Source organism: Harpia harpyja, chromosome 3 (assembly GCF_026419915.1).
Source record: "Harpia harpyja isolate bHarHar1 chromosome 3, bHarHar1 primary haplotype, whole genome shotgun sequence".
In the NCBI taxonomy this organism is placed as follows: domain Eukaryota; kingdom Metazoa; phylum Chordata; class Aves; order Accipitriformes; family Accipitridae; genus Harpia; species Harpia harpyja.
The window spans coordinates 69,680,576-69,698,791 of NC_068942.1; the positions used below are offsets into that span (position 1 = coordinate 69,680,576).

At 37.9% G+C, this 18,216-nt stretch overlaps 2 protein-coding genes across 5 annotated transcripts in view; one reads left to right on the forward strand and one right to left on the reverse strand.

Moving 5' to 3' along the window:
• Positions 1–7,007, reverse strand: part of WARS1 (tryptophanyl-tRNA synthetase 1) — a 28,325-nt gene extending 21,318 nt beyond the window's left edge. Inside the window, exons 1-3 of one of the 3 annotated variants that reach the window (XM_052783162.1) lie at positions 6,925–7,007; positions 1,342–1,558; positions 43–250 (exon numbers count right to left, since the gene is read on the reverse strand). In XM_052783162.1, coding sequence (XP_052639122.1) covers positions 43–250; positions 1,342–1,455 — 322 coding nt within the window. In that variant the 5' untranslated portion in view covers positions 1,456–1,558; positions 6,925–7,007. Of the gene's footprint in view, positions 1–42; positions 251–1,341; positions 3,517–6,887 lie in introns of those variants that run through there. The other 2 variants (XM_052783163.1, XM_052783164.1) reach the window with 2 other exon arrangements.
• Positions 7,008–7,214: 207 nt separating this feature from the next.
• The window catches only part of WDR25 (WD repeat domain 25), a 72,664-nt gene continuing 61,662 nt past the window's right edge, over positions 7,215–18,216 (forward strand). The window contains exons 1-2 of one of the 2 annotated variants that reach the window (XM_052783159.1): positions 7,215–7,310; positions 9,866–10,641. In XM_052783159.1, coding sequence (XP_052639119.1) covers positions 9,925–10,641 — 717 coding nt within the window. In that variant the 5' untranslated portion in view covers positions 7,215–7,310; positions 9,866–9,924. The other variant, XM_052783160.1, reaches the window with a different exon arrangement.

An 18,216-nucleotide genomic window follows, 5' to 3' on the forward strand; every position in this document is an offset into this window, starting at 1 on the left:
CTTTACACAAATTCCTTAGTAGCAGTGAAGAAAGAGTTATACCTATGAGTTTGTCATAATCCACGCCTTTAGCATTTGATGTCTGCACAGTCCAGGGGTCCACAAAATCCTCATCCTCTTCTTTAGTTGTACCATTGTTTATTGATATAAGATCTCTTGGAGGCAAGCCTGCCTGATAATCTTGTCCTGTTGTTGTTTTGTATGACAGTTTTAATGATAATAGCATTCTCACTGCTGCATCAATTTCATCCTGAATAAAGGAAAAAAACCTGTTTGACTTAACATAATTAAGACAGACAATTACATTAATGTCCTAACCTTTCAAAATTCTGCATCCATGCTTTGACTTGAGTTGCATTATTCATAAACTCTGAGCCTTTATTTATATGTTTGCAGCATCACTGCCAAAGGTAAAAGAAAAGCAAATAGCAGGTAACCATTTCCTAACTGGCAGAATTTAGAGCATCACCATTGCCAAGGTATTTGAAGCACCTGTCTTACTTTTCAATTTCTGTCTGAGGGAAAAAAAAATGCTTGCCTGCTTTTCAGAGGTAAACAAGCTTAACATTTTAAGCACAAATTTCTAAGATATATATATATAAAATATAAATTATCTAATTTACTTTACAATGCTTTTAGTGGCTCACCTTAATTTATTCATTACAATTCACTGACAGACTTGAAGACAAACTAGAACAAAAAGTTCTTTACAATTTTCATGGTTATGACCTTTTTAATACAAAGCTATTGTAACATCTCATGCAAGCAACAAATAGATTATCACTTTATTCAACTCCCAGTTTTCAAGGCTTACTCCTACAGGCAATACCCTAAGAGAGCCCATATTAAAACTGAGCTCTCTTTGCTGACATAGTGATGCCAGAATAGGGAACCTGAAACTAATGGCAAATTACTGAATTAAGGGAGATTAAGCAGGGACTGTCAGTACAGTTACAGGAAGACATATTTGCTAACGTGTACAACAATGCATGGAGAAAAAGATTTTAATGAATCATCTAAAACCAGGGAAGAATGCAAGTGATATAAATTTTACTTGAAACCCAAATACCTTGGATCCTGTCACATAGCATGGCAACTGGCTGAAGCAGACTTCTAAGCCTATGACTCTCTGTTCTTACTTCAGGTGTAAAATCTTTGCTCTTGCTAGTGACTACCTTGCTGCAGGTACATCCACAGTTCACAAAATAGACATAAATATTTTTTAACAAGATTTTTTTCTTACTGCAATACAAAATAGATCTCAGAACAATTATATTCTCCAGCACTTAAAGACAGACCTAACTTGAAAAAGCATGGGTTCAAAACATGAAATGGAAATACCTTTGGTGCTTTTCCTGCTTTCAGTGCTCTGACTTTCTCTCCTTGTTCAGTTACTCTTTCGAACAGCTGAAGCGGACTCAGAGATTCCAAATCACAGTTCGGACTATCAGCCATTTTGCCAGACTGCAAAAGATCTGTTTATTTACAATTCAACTAAACTTAATGTCTTCTAATTTTTCAGCTTGTAGATTCAAAACAGCAGCAACAATAAGAAGAACTGTAGGGCAAAAAATAGTGTGTTTTATTCTTTCGTTTACATCTTGAAGGTTAGATGAACAGAATAAGAATATAAAAACTACTGACCCCACACCTAATTCTACTCATATCAGATTGATAAATGTGGATACATTAACACAATGAGCTTCAGTTTCATACAGAAATGGACTGAGACTGACAAGAGTACCAAATAAATTTAGAGATCACTTCTAATGTTGTTTGTCTATGTATTTAACACCAGAACACCTTTTCAAAGTCAAACTCCTGACAAAAGTAAAAGTAATGAAATATACGTACGATTCAGAGCATCTCGAAACAGTTGGTAGAGGTTATCCAATTCCTGATTAGTTAATGTTTTTGCACTACTTGATACCCTGTCAAATTCTGAATGATGATGAGATTTTTATAACTATCATATGGAATTTTGTCTTAATATATGTGATACAGTACTTCAGCCCAAAGAAAGATATACAAAAGAAAAGCTTAGTCATCTTCTTTACTGCTTTCCTCCAGAGGTTATAAAATACACTGATGATTAGTGAGAAATGCTGCTTTCTAAAGAACAATCAATCCTTGAGTAAGCAATAGGCTGTGAATTAAAATGTACTGTTTCTCAGCAGTACATACAAAAAATAACGCGATGAGATGGCCGAGAATAACATAGCAGTCTTCCTATGTCCAATATATACCTTGATCACTGGAACTTCCTAGCAGAGTATGCCCATGCTTCCACAAATGGGCTTCTCTCTCAGGCTAACATCTATTATGTTGTATACATTAACAATAACATCATCTGAAACTTTCTTAGCAGTCTATTAATTAACAGCAACTGAGACTTTGGAAAACTACAACTGCATAGTTTACAGTACACTAACACAGAAAGTACAGAAAGTTAAATAATGTTGTTAAAATGTTAAGTAAGCATATAGTTTCTGTTATCAAACCCATTAAAATAATTTTCACTCCACATCAGAAATATCTTGATCTTTGTCCCATCAGTTATAGTCTAAAACGTTATAAATAAGCTCTGCTGTACTTAATGAATACACCTAACACCTTTTAGTAATTTCCAAGACAGGAAACCCCTATAACATGGATTGCATTGAATTAACTCATACTTTACTACATATGCCTCCCACAAAGGCGGCACAGCAATTCATGGTATCCCAGCAATTTCTCGCTCTAATTTTTCTAAAATTACCTGATAAATTGTCTTAAGATAATCTCTAACTGAAAAATGGAGTTTTATTTATGTCTAAGAAATCTGGTGAATCTGTTACCAATCTGCCATGAGTGAAAACTCATTTTAACTGCAAAGGCAGAATTCCTTATTTTAAGAAATCCTTATTTTCAAAAATTATTCATGCTCAGCAGCAATCTGTACAAAATGATGAGGTCTTTAGAAGTACATATGCTCTGAATCATTTTTTTGGTAAAAATTCAAGCATCATGCTGTTTAGATATTCAGAACAGAGGATAAACAAGCATTAACTTGATATGGGAAGAGAGTTTTAAAAGCATTATGGTTCTGATTATAGTGAGCTTGCCATATTTACATAGAATAAGTGCTAAAAATGGGAAAGGAGGACACCATCTGTCAGAAAAACAACATTGTAAGTGAAGCTGCAACTACCTCAAATGAATCCATTTGGGATGAACATACCACAATAACAAGGTACACAGACAGCATACAGAGAATTATAAAAGAATTTCAGAAAACCTAAGGCTGTTAAAATGAGATAACAGAGCAGATCCTAATGACAAAAGTGAACCAAAGGAAAAGTAAATTTTCCATGAAAACTATCATTGCAACTTGGCCAGGGTTGTGAATTGCTGCCTCACAATCTGATGTGGTCGATTTATGCAATCACCCAAGCTATTGTATAGCTTTTTTACTTGAGGAAAGTGATGTCATCTTAATTCATAAGCTGATGCTTATTTTACATGCACTGTATTCAGACGTGACAGTGACAAATGCAATGCAAGTTGAAAGAGTAAATTAAGGTCACGCTGAGCTGCAAATGGTGGTCTGTTGGAAACAGAGCGTTTGCCCTAAGGATCCTCTGTCATGCCGTGCCCATGCCCATGAAGGAAGAACTCTGTGCCCATGTCAAGTCCTACTGACTTGTAAAGGATTATGCCTCTTTGGAGAGATTCCCTAGCATATTATTGATCCATTGCTACGCATGAGGCATGAATACATATAGTTTACAAGATACATATGTAACCGAAGTGAATCATAAAAGCTGTTAATAAAAATACACGTTCATTTGGCTTCCTTTTCCCAGAATTAAAAAAGAAGAAACAAAAGCATATAATAGTTGCATTAGCTGTTCAGCAGTATTTCAAAGCCTTCCTTCTACAAAATAATCAGCCTAATCACAACCTTGGTTATATTTACACAGTATATATTTAAACTGCCACTGTAAAAAGCCTTCACCTGCCTAGAAAACTTAAGAATGTTGATTTGGTAACTTGCTGGTTACCAAAACATATCTATCATTAAGGCTTTGTTTGTCAGACAGCTGCAATATTCCCAGATTTCAGCTTCAGTTGAATACCCTGAGAAAGCTGAGACATATATACATCCACCTGCTAATTTAATTCGCTTAGTCTGTTAACACTGATACCATACTTAGATTATATAATTGACTAAAATAAGACTGACTAATGTGTTATCAGTAATACTTAAGTTTTTAACCTAATCTCGATCCCTGCAAGCTTGATTATTTGCAGTTTGACAGTGTTTTTTAAAGAGGTAATTTAAAGCATATCAAACAATTCTCTGATGTATTCCTATAATTTAATTACATTCTTTTATTTGGATACTAGTGTTTTCCTCTTTTTCGTGGTGTCCTGGTTTCAGCTGGGATAGAGTTAATTTTCTTTCTGGTAGCTGGTATAGTGTTATGTCTTGGATTCAGTATAAGAAGAATGTTGATAACACACTGATGTTTTCAGCTCTTGCTAAGTAGTGTTTATACCAAGTCAAGGATTTTTCAGCTTCTCATGCCCAGCCAGCAAGAAGGCTGGAGGGGCACAAGAGCTGGGAGGGGACACAGCCAGGACACCTGACTCAAACTGGCCAAAGGGGTATTCCATACCATGTGATGTCATGCCCAGTATATAAACTGGGAGGAGTTGGCCTGGGGAGATGGCTGCTGGGGAACTAACTGGGCATTGGTTGGCAAGTGGTGAGCAACTGCATTGCGCATCACTTGTATATTCCAATCCTTTTTATTATTATTTTTATATTATTATTAATATTATTATATTTTTATTATTATTGTTATTATTATTAGTTTCTTCCTTTCTGTTCTATTAAACTGTTCTTATCTCAACCCATGAGTTTTACTTGTTTTTTTCCAATTCTCTCTCCCACCCCCCCCGGGTGGGGGGGAAGTGAGTAAGCAGTTATGTGGTGCTTAGTTACCAGTTGGGGTTAAACCACGACACATGGGCACAAGATATTTCACTGGAAAAGAAAGTATGCAGAGTACATTCACATTAGAAAATGTTTATGAAGATTAACACACACTCTTTCTGTAGGAATATGCCAGTTATATTTACTGGCTTCAAACTCTACAAAATAGAAAAAGGTAAACAAGAATTATTCCCTGGTGTAGAACAACTTATGACTTGGTGTTTTCACTTGATTCCTGAATGTACATTCTTACTGATAGATTGCCTCCATTCACAAAGGCCGAAATGTCACAGCTGAGGCTGAGCACACATACTGGAGAGCAGTGAAAGACTCTTTAAAAAGTTTGGAATATTATGGATTTAAGCCAAGCAGAGAATCCCAAATGAAGGTGCACTTTCATTAAGAAGTAGCAAAAGTAGCCTAGTCACTGCAACAAGAGATGAGAATATTACAATTATAGAACACAAAAGATATTGACCGCTACCTAAATCTTATCTCTATTTACCTCAGTACTGTCCTTATTTGCTGGTGGAATTCAAGCTAGGAATTCAGCAATATGGAACATAGGTCTTTATCTTTTGAAATTCATAATGCAATTATGAACTGTTTGAAAGAAACGTCTGGATATCCTACGTTTTATCATGACTTTTTTTTCTTGCTTTCTTATTGATATTATGAAAACTAACAGTCCCACGCACATTAGATACCGTACGCAAACAGATTTGGAGGAAAAAAATGATACGTGGGAACTTGAGAATGGACTACCAGGATATTTAGGACCAGAGTCTAAGATGAACTTAAAAGCCTGTTTCACAGTGTGAACTTGAAAGCCAAGAACTGTGTGCGTTTTCTATCTATGCAATGCGTGGTAACTTGTAATGGGTACTGCGCTTGTGACTGTTTCAGAATATTAAATCGTCATGAGACAAGGCTCAAAAATAATCCTTGGCATTGGTATCAGAAAACTACTGTATTCTCCTCTCTATCCAACTGGATGACAGTCACAGATCTATGATCACTTTCCCTGTTTGCTATCTGATTTGGTAAGTTAGACACCTGAGAATCAAAGAATGGGGTTTCACATTACGTTAAGAAGAGCTCTTTCATGACAAACATTGCATGAAGGTACATCAAGACTTCCAAAGACAACGGTAATACAAAAGTCCTGAAAAAATTTTCATGAACGAATGAAAGAATGCGAATGTAAGTTTGACAGCACTGATGTTCCTGAAAACTGTTTTGCCTCCTGGAAATAAACTAAAAAATGACCAGTGAAATTAAAGCAGGCAGTACGCACTCACATGCTGCGTTAAACATGCCTTGAGAGGTACTCCAACATAGGCTGCATTTCATAGTTGACCTACCTTCCCAGTCACGGTAATCATCAATTTTTGTACGAAAATACAATATAAGTATGCAAGACGATTCCTGGAGATAATAATATCACCACCCAACCACTCTCATCTGAAGAAAGTCCAATACGACTCTTCACTATACTACAGCCGTTAAGAGCTAAACTCTTGTGCGGGAACGGCCATGCATAAAATTAACCAGCAAGCTAATGTTTCTAGCCCTGCAACGCTTCCCTACCGCACGCCTGCCCGGGCAAGGCAAAGGCACTCGCCACCTTCGCCCTCCCGGGGCTGGGCCGCATCTTCCAGAGACCAGGACGGCCCCCCCCCTTCCCAGGGAAAAGGGCTTTTTCTGTTGACGCGTTGGCGATGGAGCCACGGGGGCTGCGGCCCCGCAGGGAGTGGAGGAAAAAGCCCTAAAGCGCACCGTCTCACAGAGGGAGAGAGGGAGGGAATGTGCCCAGCAGAGACCCCCACCCCACCTCCCAGCGCCGGCCACGGGGGCGGCAACAATCGCCCAGCAAGCCCCTCTCCCACCCGCCGGGGTCTCTCACCGAGGCCGCATCCCCGGCCCGGCCGTGACCGACCTACCCGGCTCGGCTCGGCTCTCCCTACCGCTCCTCTGTCACTGCCATTGCATCACCTTCCAACCGGCACGTCACTCACGACTCCCGGCTGGGAAACGCATACCCCTGGAACCATTACTTCCCACTGTCCTCCCGCCCCCTACGGTCACCGGCCCAACCAACCGCCCTCCACATCGCCCGTAGTGGCGGGAGAAGGGCTCGTACGCGCCCAGCGAGCCGCTGCCTGACCCCTGCCCTTCCCAACACGCCGCCCCTGCGGAAGGGCGGTGATACGCGGAACGGCTTGAGCGGGTCGCCTTGTTTCCACCCGGCGCGCTTTTAAAGCCGGAGCCGCCGCGGGCCGGCGAGTGAGTTCCGGGCTGTGCTGCAGTCGGCGGCTGTGGGGCGCAGGTACCGGCGGCGCGGGGCGGGCTCCGGGGCCGGGGGAGAGGAGAAGGAGACGGCCTGGGTGCTCCGGCGGTGGGTTGGGCGTCGTTCTTCCCCCCCTCCCCGGGGCTGCCGGGCGTTAGGAGCGAGGAAGCGGCCCCGGGGAGGCGGCCGCGCCTCTCGTCCGACGGCGGCCGGGCCCGTGCCCCGAGCGGCCAGCAGTGCTGGTCTCGGCTTCCACGTCGTCCCTTTGTGGGCATTTGCGGTCCCTTAGCGGGCCTGGGACCTTGAGCGTGCCGACCCTAACGCTCTTCGGTTTAGTGTGTTCGGATAAATCGGTCGTGTGAAAATGAAAGAAAAAACAAAACTCTTTGAACTTCCCTATTAGCTCAGTACGTTGTAAGTCATACTGTTAATAAACTCACAATCTAGCTGCAGTATGCTTCCAATGAGGGACGTTGTGGTTTTTCCCCCGTGTTTTTCTTTAGTTAGGGCAGCATAAGAAACTTCGGGGTGCTGTTTCTTTAAAAACAGCCGTGGAATGGGAAGTCTTAAGACGAGAGAGATGCTTTGCTTTTACAAAAATACTAACGCTTACGGGTGGTGTGTGTGATGGGTTGGATTTATGCTGATCAAATGTAATGGGATGGTTTCTTTCCAACATCTCACGGGAAGCTTTTTTAACGTGTGTGCAAGGTACCGTCTTGCACTTACCTCTGAATCTCAGCCTAAATTTTTTTGTGTTAAAACAAAATAAAGCAACTTTGAAGGTCTGTCCCAATCCACTTGTGTATCTTCTTTTATAGCTTTCAGCCAGAGGTCAGCTTCGTACTGTATTTGTTCTTTGAACATGATGCATTTTGGCTGGGGCCTGTTTTCAGCGCTGCAATACAAACACTAACCACTTGTTGCAATTATTGAAGTGCAGTCCTTCAAAGTTACTATTTATTTGATAAGAGGTTTCAATTTACGGCTAAAACCTTCAATTTACTGTTTTTGAATTGAATTGTTAGTTAAGTTTTCCTGAAACACTACTTAATTTTTTTTCTTGACACTGTTTATGCTGTTTTAATAAATGAGGCTGTATTATTAAAAAGAACTTTTTCTTGCTCTTAGTTGCTGTCACTTACAGCTGTCATAAACTTCAGATAAAGACAAAATGTCCTCTAGAGGGAGATCTTGATGCTTTTATGTGCTAAAATGTAGGTCACCTTGTTCCAGTTAGACGTCTTGAACACTTATCTTGGAAAGGATCTGTGATGATGAATGTGTACGTCTTAATAGGAACCTGTCTTCTGGATCAGTGTTTGGAAATTTCGTTACAGACTACAGACTGTAGCCTGTAATGTAACACTTCTGTAGGTTAAATGAAATATGCTTGTTTTAATTCAAATAGATCTACTTCTGAAGTTAAATGAGTAATCTTTACAAGTTCCAGAGTACTGCTCCTGCAGTACTATTTGTAGGACCTACATTTCTGGCATCAATTCTGCAAAGGCTTGGGTAGATACTGACTTTTGTACAGCTTTCTCATTTTAATCAAGATGCTTTTGAGGGCGGTTTATTCACTGACCTAAACCAAGAATTTCAGCAGCTGATCTGAAAGTGTTGTGGGTTAAATCACTTTAGCATAATGAGTGCTAACAGCTGGACAAGGAAACAAACAAAAAAAAGTCCCATTTAATCAATCTTAGCAATTGAAGGGTAGCAGTACTTTTCTACTATAAACAGCAGAGGTTGAAAGATTATTTTTGCAGACACATCAATTGTTTGAATGTAAACCCTATACTCCACATGCTCCATCCAAATTGTTGGAAGAAGCTTGGTGGGATTGTTATGGTGATGAGTTATTCAGCATGTTACATATGCAGTCTCAGTGTGAGATTTCTTTCTCACAGACACTTTGAAAAAGTTTATTCCACAGCAAATAAGGCATCTGTGCTTTTATTTTTCTTTAAGTAAATGCAAATAATGAATTCAGCATAGCTTCTGGCCTAAGTCTGTTCTGTAAAACTAAAGGCTGTGTGGAACTTGCTCTGTGGATATAGTTGGAAGATTTCCTCATACTGCAAGACTGCTGAATGGGTCAAAAATGCATTTACTTTTTTAGTTGCCAGTTGAACCCCTTCACATTTCTTTCAAGTCATCTGTACTGTTAAGAAATAGATACTGTTAGACTGACTCCAAAATAGTTGGTTTTGTATTCTTATAAATATACATACCAAACCGCTACATAATTAATTACCCTCGTGGGGGGGGAAGTGCTACTGCAAGTAAGGTTAAAGTAATTTGCAGTACTTATGCTGCAAGTTTGTTTTCCTTTTCATACTCATTTTCATTGTTTTCTGGTATGCAAATGCATCTCTGCAGTACATTAAAAATGTATGCAAAGTGCTTGGAGGCAAATGATGTTGCGTAATTGAATGTACAGATGTGTTGTAATAGAGGAATAAATTCCATTAATAAACAGGAATAAAAGTTACGGGTTTTTTGTTAAGAATAGCATATTTATATCCTTAAGTTACTCAAATTGTAGACTCTAATAAATTGTGCTCTGAATAATCAATTCTTTATTCTAGATCATAATTTTGGAGGATTCCAGCACTGAGATTTCTGGAGTCTGCTGTGTCTAGCCTTAATGAGTTCGTCACTGGTTGCTTATGATGATTCAGACTCTGAGACAGAAACTGAAAAGGCTGAAGTCCCCAATACTTCTAGCAGACAAACAAGCTGTCCAAGTTCATCTGTGAATCGTGTTCAGTACTCTGCACCTGGTAGTTTTGGTACAAAATCTACATATGAAATGCAGCCCACTGAGAACACTGACAGTTCTGGCACAAGCACTGTTTGTGAAGATCCCCCTGAGCACTGTGCACAGAATAATAACACTGATTTGATATCTCCTCATTGTAGGAGAGCATACTCCGGCCATACTGCATTATGTATGTCCTACAAAAACTATGAACAGACATCAAGCTCTTCAACAAACTCTGGAAATGGCATTTCCCAGAAGAGAATACATAAAGACAGTACTACTGCCATAAAAGGAATTAGACCATATATCCCTAAAAGATTGCGTCAAGAAAATTCCAGTATGCCTGAAAAAAAAGAATCTGATCAGAGAGATAGCTCAGATTGTGATGTTAAGCTGGGCATATCAGGAGAGCAGACTTCGAGAAAGATCTCTGAATTAATTAAGCCATATTTGGGATCCAAATATAAATTAACTGAAGTCCCCAAAAGCTTAATATTTTACATGTCTAAACACAGTGGCCCTGTTAATGAAATCCAGTGGTGTCCTGTACGAGAACAAAGTCACATGCTTCTCTCGGCTTCTATGGATAAAACAGTAAAGGTAATGTAAAACAAGATGCTTTGCAGACCAGTCATCAAACTTAAAAATACTGTATTAAATAATGATCTTCTGGGAATAACATCCTTGCTTGTGTGTGTTTAACAGTTCCAGTGTATTCAGAATTCGAGGAGATGCTTTGCAGTACAAGACCCTATTATGAACTTGCAGCCTAAGCCTTCACTAGACCTATAGTCAGTTCTGTTATTTTGGAATGGGTTTTTTTTGTTTTGTTTTGTTTTTTTTTATATTAGACATTGCAGTGTTTTAGATCTTAAGAAGTTAGATTTCTAGTAGGTAATTTCTCGTAATCTGTATTAATGTTAGGTTTTCATTATGGCCATTGTGACATTAAAAAGTAGGAAATAAGCACTATGGTCTGGGTACAGATTCTGCCTTAAGTCATTAAACAACTGACTGCCAACACTGGAATGATATTTTGAGGAACGTTACCTTTCTGACAGGCCTAAGTGACTACTGGTGGAGGAGGTATGTCAGGTCAGATGGATTTTTCATCTGAACTAATGTGGCAGGTCTTGCATCCCTGAAAGGTGTCCTGTCGTGATCTAAGGAGTCTTCCCACTTTAATTTGGTTTCAAGGGTTATTTGCTCAATATTTAAAGTGTATTTTCCTTCTAGCTTTAGTGAATTTGGCTTCAGTTCTTTGTTTGTTATTTTAGTCAGTCCGATGAGCCATGCTTTTATTTTAACAATGGTTAATAAAAATATTTTATGTGTATGCTTTTTCAGATGTAGGACTAATGCTCCCTGTGGGTTCAAATAATAGTCTTCCAAAGTGGATTTACACAGGAACATAGTTTTGATAAGAGAGCACAGAAAGTGTCCTTTTTGGTGGAAAGCATGCTTTATTGTATCTAACATGTATTTAACATAGTAGGTACAATTATTTTAAAACTTGTTCTAAAATTCAGGGCTTTTAAGTAAATCCTAGTAAGTAAAGAGGCAAGAGCACCACCCTCTGTATCAGCATACTTCTAAAACCAAAGGAGAGGAGGGAACTTTAAAAATGAATTTGTGTTTTGATTTCATGTAGGAAAAAAATATTCTTAAATTCTCTTATTAAAATTAGGTTTGTTTTTTTTGTTTTTTTTTTTTTTACTCTTTTGCTGTTTTAATTTGTAGTGGAGAACTGAGTTTCATTTAGTTTGGCTTTTGTATGATTTTTCTTATCTTAGAATTTCTTTTTTTCTTTTCTTTCCTCTTTCCCCATTTTTGCCATGGGGTCCTGTGAAATATGTGCTGACTTTGTGTCTTTGAAGCAGTGATGTTCTTGAATCTTGAGAGTTTCTGCTTTTTTCTCTTTAATGTCTATTAAAGCACTGGTGCTCACAGAAGAGAAAACCTCAGATCTATAGCATAAATAAAATTTACTCCTCTCAATTGCTTATCTTTTATTCTCTTAAGTTATAATAACTTCACTGGTTCTGTAGTCAACATAACCTATCACACCATCAAAATCTGAATACTTTGAACTGTGGGTGATTCCTCCTTTATTTTCTTTCCCATGCTTTTTTTACATCTTTGTCTTAAAGATTAAATGGAGGAAAAAAGTACCTTGGTTTTTCTTTGCAAGTGTTCTTTAATATATTTAATAAGTTAAATCTTGGCTGCTACTTGAAGAACAGACTTAGAAGGAAAAGACTTAGTCTTTTCTAAGATAAGCAAAAAATGCTGGTGGATGTTTTTGGTAAGCAGCAATTTAAATTTGGATTGTACAAAACTATATGCACCTCTGACTTCAGTGTGTCTGAATTTGACTTTTTGTCTTAAACTGTCACACCATATGCTTAATGTTTGTTTGCTATCCCAGAGCCTTGTTCTACTGATAAGTGAAATTATGTATGTGTTAAATTTGGTAAAACAATCTAAAATCAAAGTTGTCATTGCAATGTAAAATTATTAAAAAATGGAAATAATAGCCTGTCTGTTTTGTCTTCTAAGCAGAAAGGAAGATTACTTTATTTTTCTAAGGTAGTGTTACCACCCCTGATTGGAAGCAGTCTTTAACAGTAAAGCTGGTTTTTGAAGACATCTAATTGCTTTAGGTGCCCCAAACCATGGAAATTCAATATAAATAGAGTATGTTAAAGTTGGCAACACTTCAGAGCATGCAAGTCTATAACACTAATAAAGTAATGATGTGACTGCTACAAGGTATATTAAAACACACTTCCGTATTTTGGAACGTAGCCTGTAGAGAAATACCTATGAATGTTTCTTGCTGTTATTTCTTAATGAAATCGAAGACTAACGGTATGAGCAGCAGCATCTTTAAAATTTGCACCTTTACAGAAGTACCTTTTAGGCCAGTAGAGGGCACAGTTAGATTAAGTATTGACTTGATGTTATAAACTAATTTCACTAACTTTCTAGGGTCATGAGCCTATAAATCTCTAATGACTATCACAGCAGTAGTTTATCTTCTGGGGATTTTTTGGCTGTCTACCATTGCCTGAAGTTCTCCATTTTCTGGTAGAAGTATAAAACAACTGCTTGAAAATGCAGATGCAGTTGTAGATGTACTATTTTTTTTCCAATCCTGTACCTTCGCACAGTTTACCTTTTTTGTTGTTTTCTTCCAAAACCAGCTGCTTGGAATTGCTAGTTTAAATCCGGGCAGTGGAAGTGTGTCCTCTCTCCCTTTAATGGGAATATGCAGACGCTCAGGATATTTGCAGTATTTACTTTCAACATCCGATTCAGATAAAACTCAAAGCACAGTTAGAAGCCTAAAATCCCTGTATGATCAGAGAGAGTAGGCAATCCAGAGTTTCAAAACTCTGTAATTTCAGTTAGTCATATGAATAACTGTGACTGAATATTTTTATGTGTAGATATCTTGGATTCAGTCCTTGCATTCAGCCTATGCATTAAGACATTTATCTTTTGAAGAGTCCAATATTAGGGGAGATTTCTCAGAGTTCTGTATACGCAGATTTAACTGATTGTGGTAGTTTGTTGTGCTTAAATCAAAAGATCTATAGTTGTATGCAATTTTTGTACCATTTAGCCAAACAGTTTTGCATCTTTTATCTGTTCTTATGTGCTTAAATATTTTCCTCTTAAATTTTTCATCAGAAACTAAGAATTTTCCTTTCTGGGAAACTTTTTGCATGGAGAAGGAAGAAATACTTGGTTTAGTTACCTTAATTTAGTGATCTTAATTTCTTTATTGCCATCTAAATTACTATGATCAAATCATCCATATCACACAGGGATACATCTAAAATATATATATAGAACTGATTATGTAGTTTCTTACTTTTTAAGTGTGCGTATGTGTCCTGTTTAAATCAGGGGAAAAGAACAGTCTTCCATTTATGTTCTCCCAGATTAACCAATGTGCACTTTACCATCTCCTTTATGAATCAGTGTAAGTCATACTAAAATGTTTGCAATAAATGAGTTGATGTTTTCAGTTTGTGTTGACTGAAGAATAGCCTAGTGTCAGGAAAGATCATCTGAAGCAGTTTGTATAAATATCTTGCGTATTAAGGAAGGAATGCACTGTTTTAGAGGATATTATATTTTTCATTAAAAGTATTTGCTATTAATTTTTTTGTGTATGGCTGCATTTAAAAAAAAAACAAACAAAACCCCAAACAGTTGTCAAGTGGTATAGTTGAAAAAAATCAGTTATCGGCTCAGGGGTGTAATTCTCTAGAGTAACACTTCTACCAGCAGATGGGGCTCCTCAGCATCTTCGAAAGGAATGGTAACTAAACTGTGGCTGCGAAGACTGGAAGACTTTAATGTTTGCCTCCATGTTGTACGTTGAAAGACCAAAATTAAAAGTTTATGCATGTGTTGCAAAACGTATAAGAAAACTTCAGAGAGACCTGGAAGTAAGATAGAACTTCATATGGGAAGTGATACATATTGCAGATTAATTACCCGCAGTTCTTCAAATCTGGAGCATTAATCGAAGAATATTTCATGCTAAATTTTAAATTGTAAGGACTGGGGGGAAAAAAAAAAAGCTTAGATTTAGGCTTTGGCAAGTCTTTTGCCCTCTATTTTCTTAGAATTTTGAGCTTCCCCTTTGGAAGGGGAAACTGATAGTACTTCCAGCCTAGGTAGCTGGAGAAAGGGGCAGGAAACCTGATTCAGGTTAGGGGAAGTACTGGTGGGAGCTCTTACTGTGTCAGTGCTCTTCTTCACTACACATTCTACCTGTATTATCAGTGGCTTGTGTTTCTAGTTTAAGTATGTATTTTAAGGATTGTGAAACATGATTGAATTGATTAAATTTGTTTTCTTTGGATACACTTCTTCTCTACCTTCTCTTTGAATAGCTGCTGTAAATGAAATTTAGGCTACTACTGCCATTTTGGTTTTGCCTACTTAAACACTGAAATAGTGTTTGTGATTTTTAATATCTTGTCTAGTGTTTTTTGCAACATTTTGAGACTCAACACTGTTACTAAAGGTGCCTAGTTTCCATAGTGTGGATATTCAACACTTTCTGAACATCAGACCTTGTTTAGGTATTTCTGGTTTAGAACCTCAAATACAGAATCCAAAATCACAGGTTACCATTGAATACAGCTGTTTGCCTTAGGTAGCAGGGTAGAAAAAAAGTTGTCTCTTGAAAGACATGTTTACCAACTGCAGAAACCACTATACTGCATTCGCTTTGTTAGTCTCTTTCGTTTGGAGGACCTTGTAGTTACATAGATCCAGAGATGTAAACATTTTCACTAGTTACTGATGCTGGACTTAGCTTTTTAACAATTGTTCATAACTTCAAGCCTCCCATACCATTATTCTGTCTTTCCTATTTTGTCTTAAAATTAACTCAAGGTAACCTCTTTATATAATCATCTGTAAACTTTTAATTCTCTGTTCCTGGTTTTCTATTTAGAGCATCACAGCAGGTATTCCATTTGTTGCAAAGTATTTCTTCATTTTCAGCACTTTCACCCTCTGTTGATGAACAGGATCAAGGAAAGAAAGTACTGTGATTCTTCGGTATGCAAGATATATATTTATAGCACTTTGATGGGATGACTTGTAACACGTTGTTGGAAGTTTTTCTTATGCATTTTGTTCTCTACTTGCCTAGTTGAACTGTATATCCATGTAGTCACAGCTGAATCTACACAAGGAAAGTAAAAGTTTTTAAAATTAGTTTAATAATGTCAGCCCGTTGAACAGAGGCGTTGCCTACTTCTCATGATTAAGAACACAAAAACAGTCTTACTTTTTCAGACCAAGGCTCTCTCTAGCCCAGTGGTCAGTCTCTAGTAGGGTTCGTAAGTAAATGCCTAGAGAAAAAGAACAAGTCGGAGGTTTATGGTGCCTTTAAGACCTCTTCTGGTCTCTGCTTGTTTTCAAGTCAGGGGATTTCTGAGCTCCAAAGTAGTTCATCTTTGTAACTTGCTACCTCAAGAGATCTCCTCCAGATACTTCTCTAGTCTTAGGAGATTCTCTTGTGATCATTAGATCTAGAGTGGTATATTACTCATACTGGTCAAATTTAATGTATGGATTTTGCTTCCTGGAGTGTATCAAGTACTACAAGAAATACCATTTTTATTCATATTTTCGAAACCTTTAATTCTTTTGTAGTTATGTGTTAGGAGAAAGATAGCATAGTAGTATATTCCAGGAATTTGTTATTCTTGATCCTGTTGTATTGGACTGAAAGCGCTGGAACATGATAGCCTCCATTCATCCATATAATGTGTGTAGCACTGACGGTGGCAATACAGATGTCCTAGATACCGCCGTTACCCTGCCTCAGAGTAACAAACTCTAACGTTTCTGTTTTCAACCATTCTGCACACAATTCACTTGAACTAGGCAGTGTTTCTTGTTCTGTCACATGCATGCCTGTTTATGAAGGAATGAATTTAAGCTGCCAGCATATTTCCTATAAACTCACACGTAGCTGTCAGATGGCTCTAGCCCTGTCACTGCTAAGCTAGATTCAAACTGTTCACTAAGCAGTATGAGGTATCATGCTGCTAGGACCCCAAGTATTGCAATTCTTAGATTCATTTTAAAAATCTAATTGTGGCAATGGTCCTTTAACTGTAGCTGATGTGCAAGATGAAAATTTGGGGAATCGTCCTATTTAAAACATATATTCCACTTTAACTGAAATGTTTTAAAAAACATATCTCTGATGTTGGTACACTTAATACTGTGTTTTAAAAATAATAAGTTCTCCCCATTATCTTGGAAGTGGCAAGGAAACACTCATATTCTGGAGATTGTGTGCTGCTTACCTAGCTGTGTGAAAACATTGTCATTTTCTTGTTGAAGAGGCAACTAAATAGGCTATTCTGAAATACTGAAGCTTACTTTTCTTTATGATGCCTTGTTCTGACCTTCTTCCTTTGTCTGTTTAGAACTATGTATATTTTTTCTAAGGACTTTAAGCTTGCTGATTATTAAGGTGGAAGTACACTTATTTGACAGATATATGCATAGTAATGCCACTTTCCTGAGTGCTGAAAGGGCTTCTTTGTATACCTTGATCTTTTTCTAACAAAATTATTTCATACACTTCAATGAGAAGTATTCTCCATAATGCTTATTTTGTAAGAAAAGGAACATCATGCAGGAAGGAATGTGCTTGACCATCAATGAAAGCTTCTGACTGTGCTTATGCCTAGATGATAATACAGGTCAGGATCTAATAGCTCTCTCTCACACAATTGTTCTGTAAAAGCCATTAACACAAGTCAGCAAAGAACAGTTCATGAATGCAGTTGATTTTGGTCTCTTCATCCCAAAGGTATGTGTGGGTAAGGGTTGTTCCACATTTGGTATGTTAATACCTAGCACTGTTACAGAGAGATGTATTTTTTTAATTATTTTCTTGTTTCCAGCAATGCTGTTGTCAAGGAAACAGAAATCCTTGTAATGCCTTTGTTCACATTCTCCAAATCCACAGCTGGAGATGACTTGTATAGTTTTTATTATGTTCTTAGTAGTTGACACACTTTTGTGCCTCAAAGGATTTTTTCAAAGTAGTATGTTTCTTTGAGTATAAATAGCACCATCCTGATGTCTACGCTGTTTGATAGGCCATTGTTTTCTTTGCTTCCTCACTAACAAGAACTAAATTCAGTGCTGCTTTGGATTAGAATTTATCTTAACACTTGTGTGAAAACTGACATTTAAAAAAAAGGGGGCAAAAATGCAGTGAACCTCTTGGCTTCTGGGTTCGGTTTTCAGCTCTGTAGGGGCATTAGTTTTTCTTTACACTTGGAAATGTCTCCTGAATTAGGATCTCCTTAAATAATACTAGAGTAGTACCCTATGTGATCTTGCAAAGCATTTTTGACTGCGTTATGGCCATGTTAGAGGATGTGGCAATGGGGGAGAAGAGTGGGAGAAGATGGGTATTTCGTTCATGGCACAGCTAATATGCCTGTGTTTCCCCCCCAGAATGGGCAATTAATTAAAGAAAAATTCAGAAAATAAAGTTCTTCCAAGAGCAGTAGTGTTAACGTAGCCTCGCGGTGTCTTGAGACTGGCCAGCTGTAGATCCTTTTCAACTTCTCTTTCCTTTGGGGCTTCTGCAGTGTCTTTCCCTTTTATTCA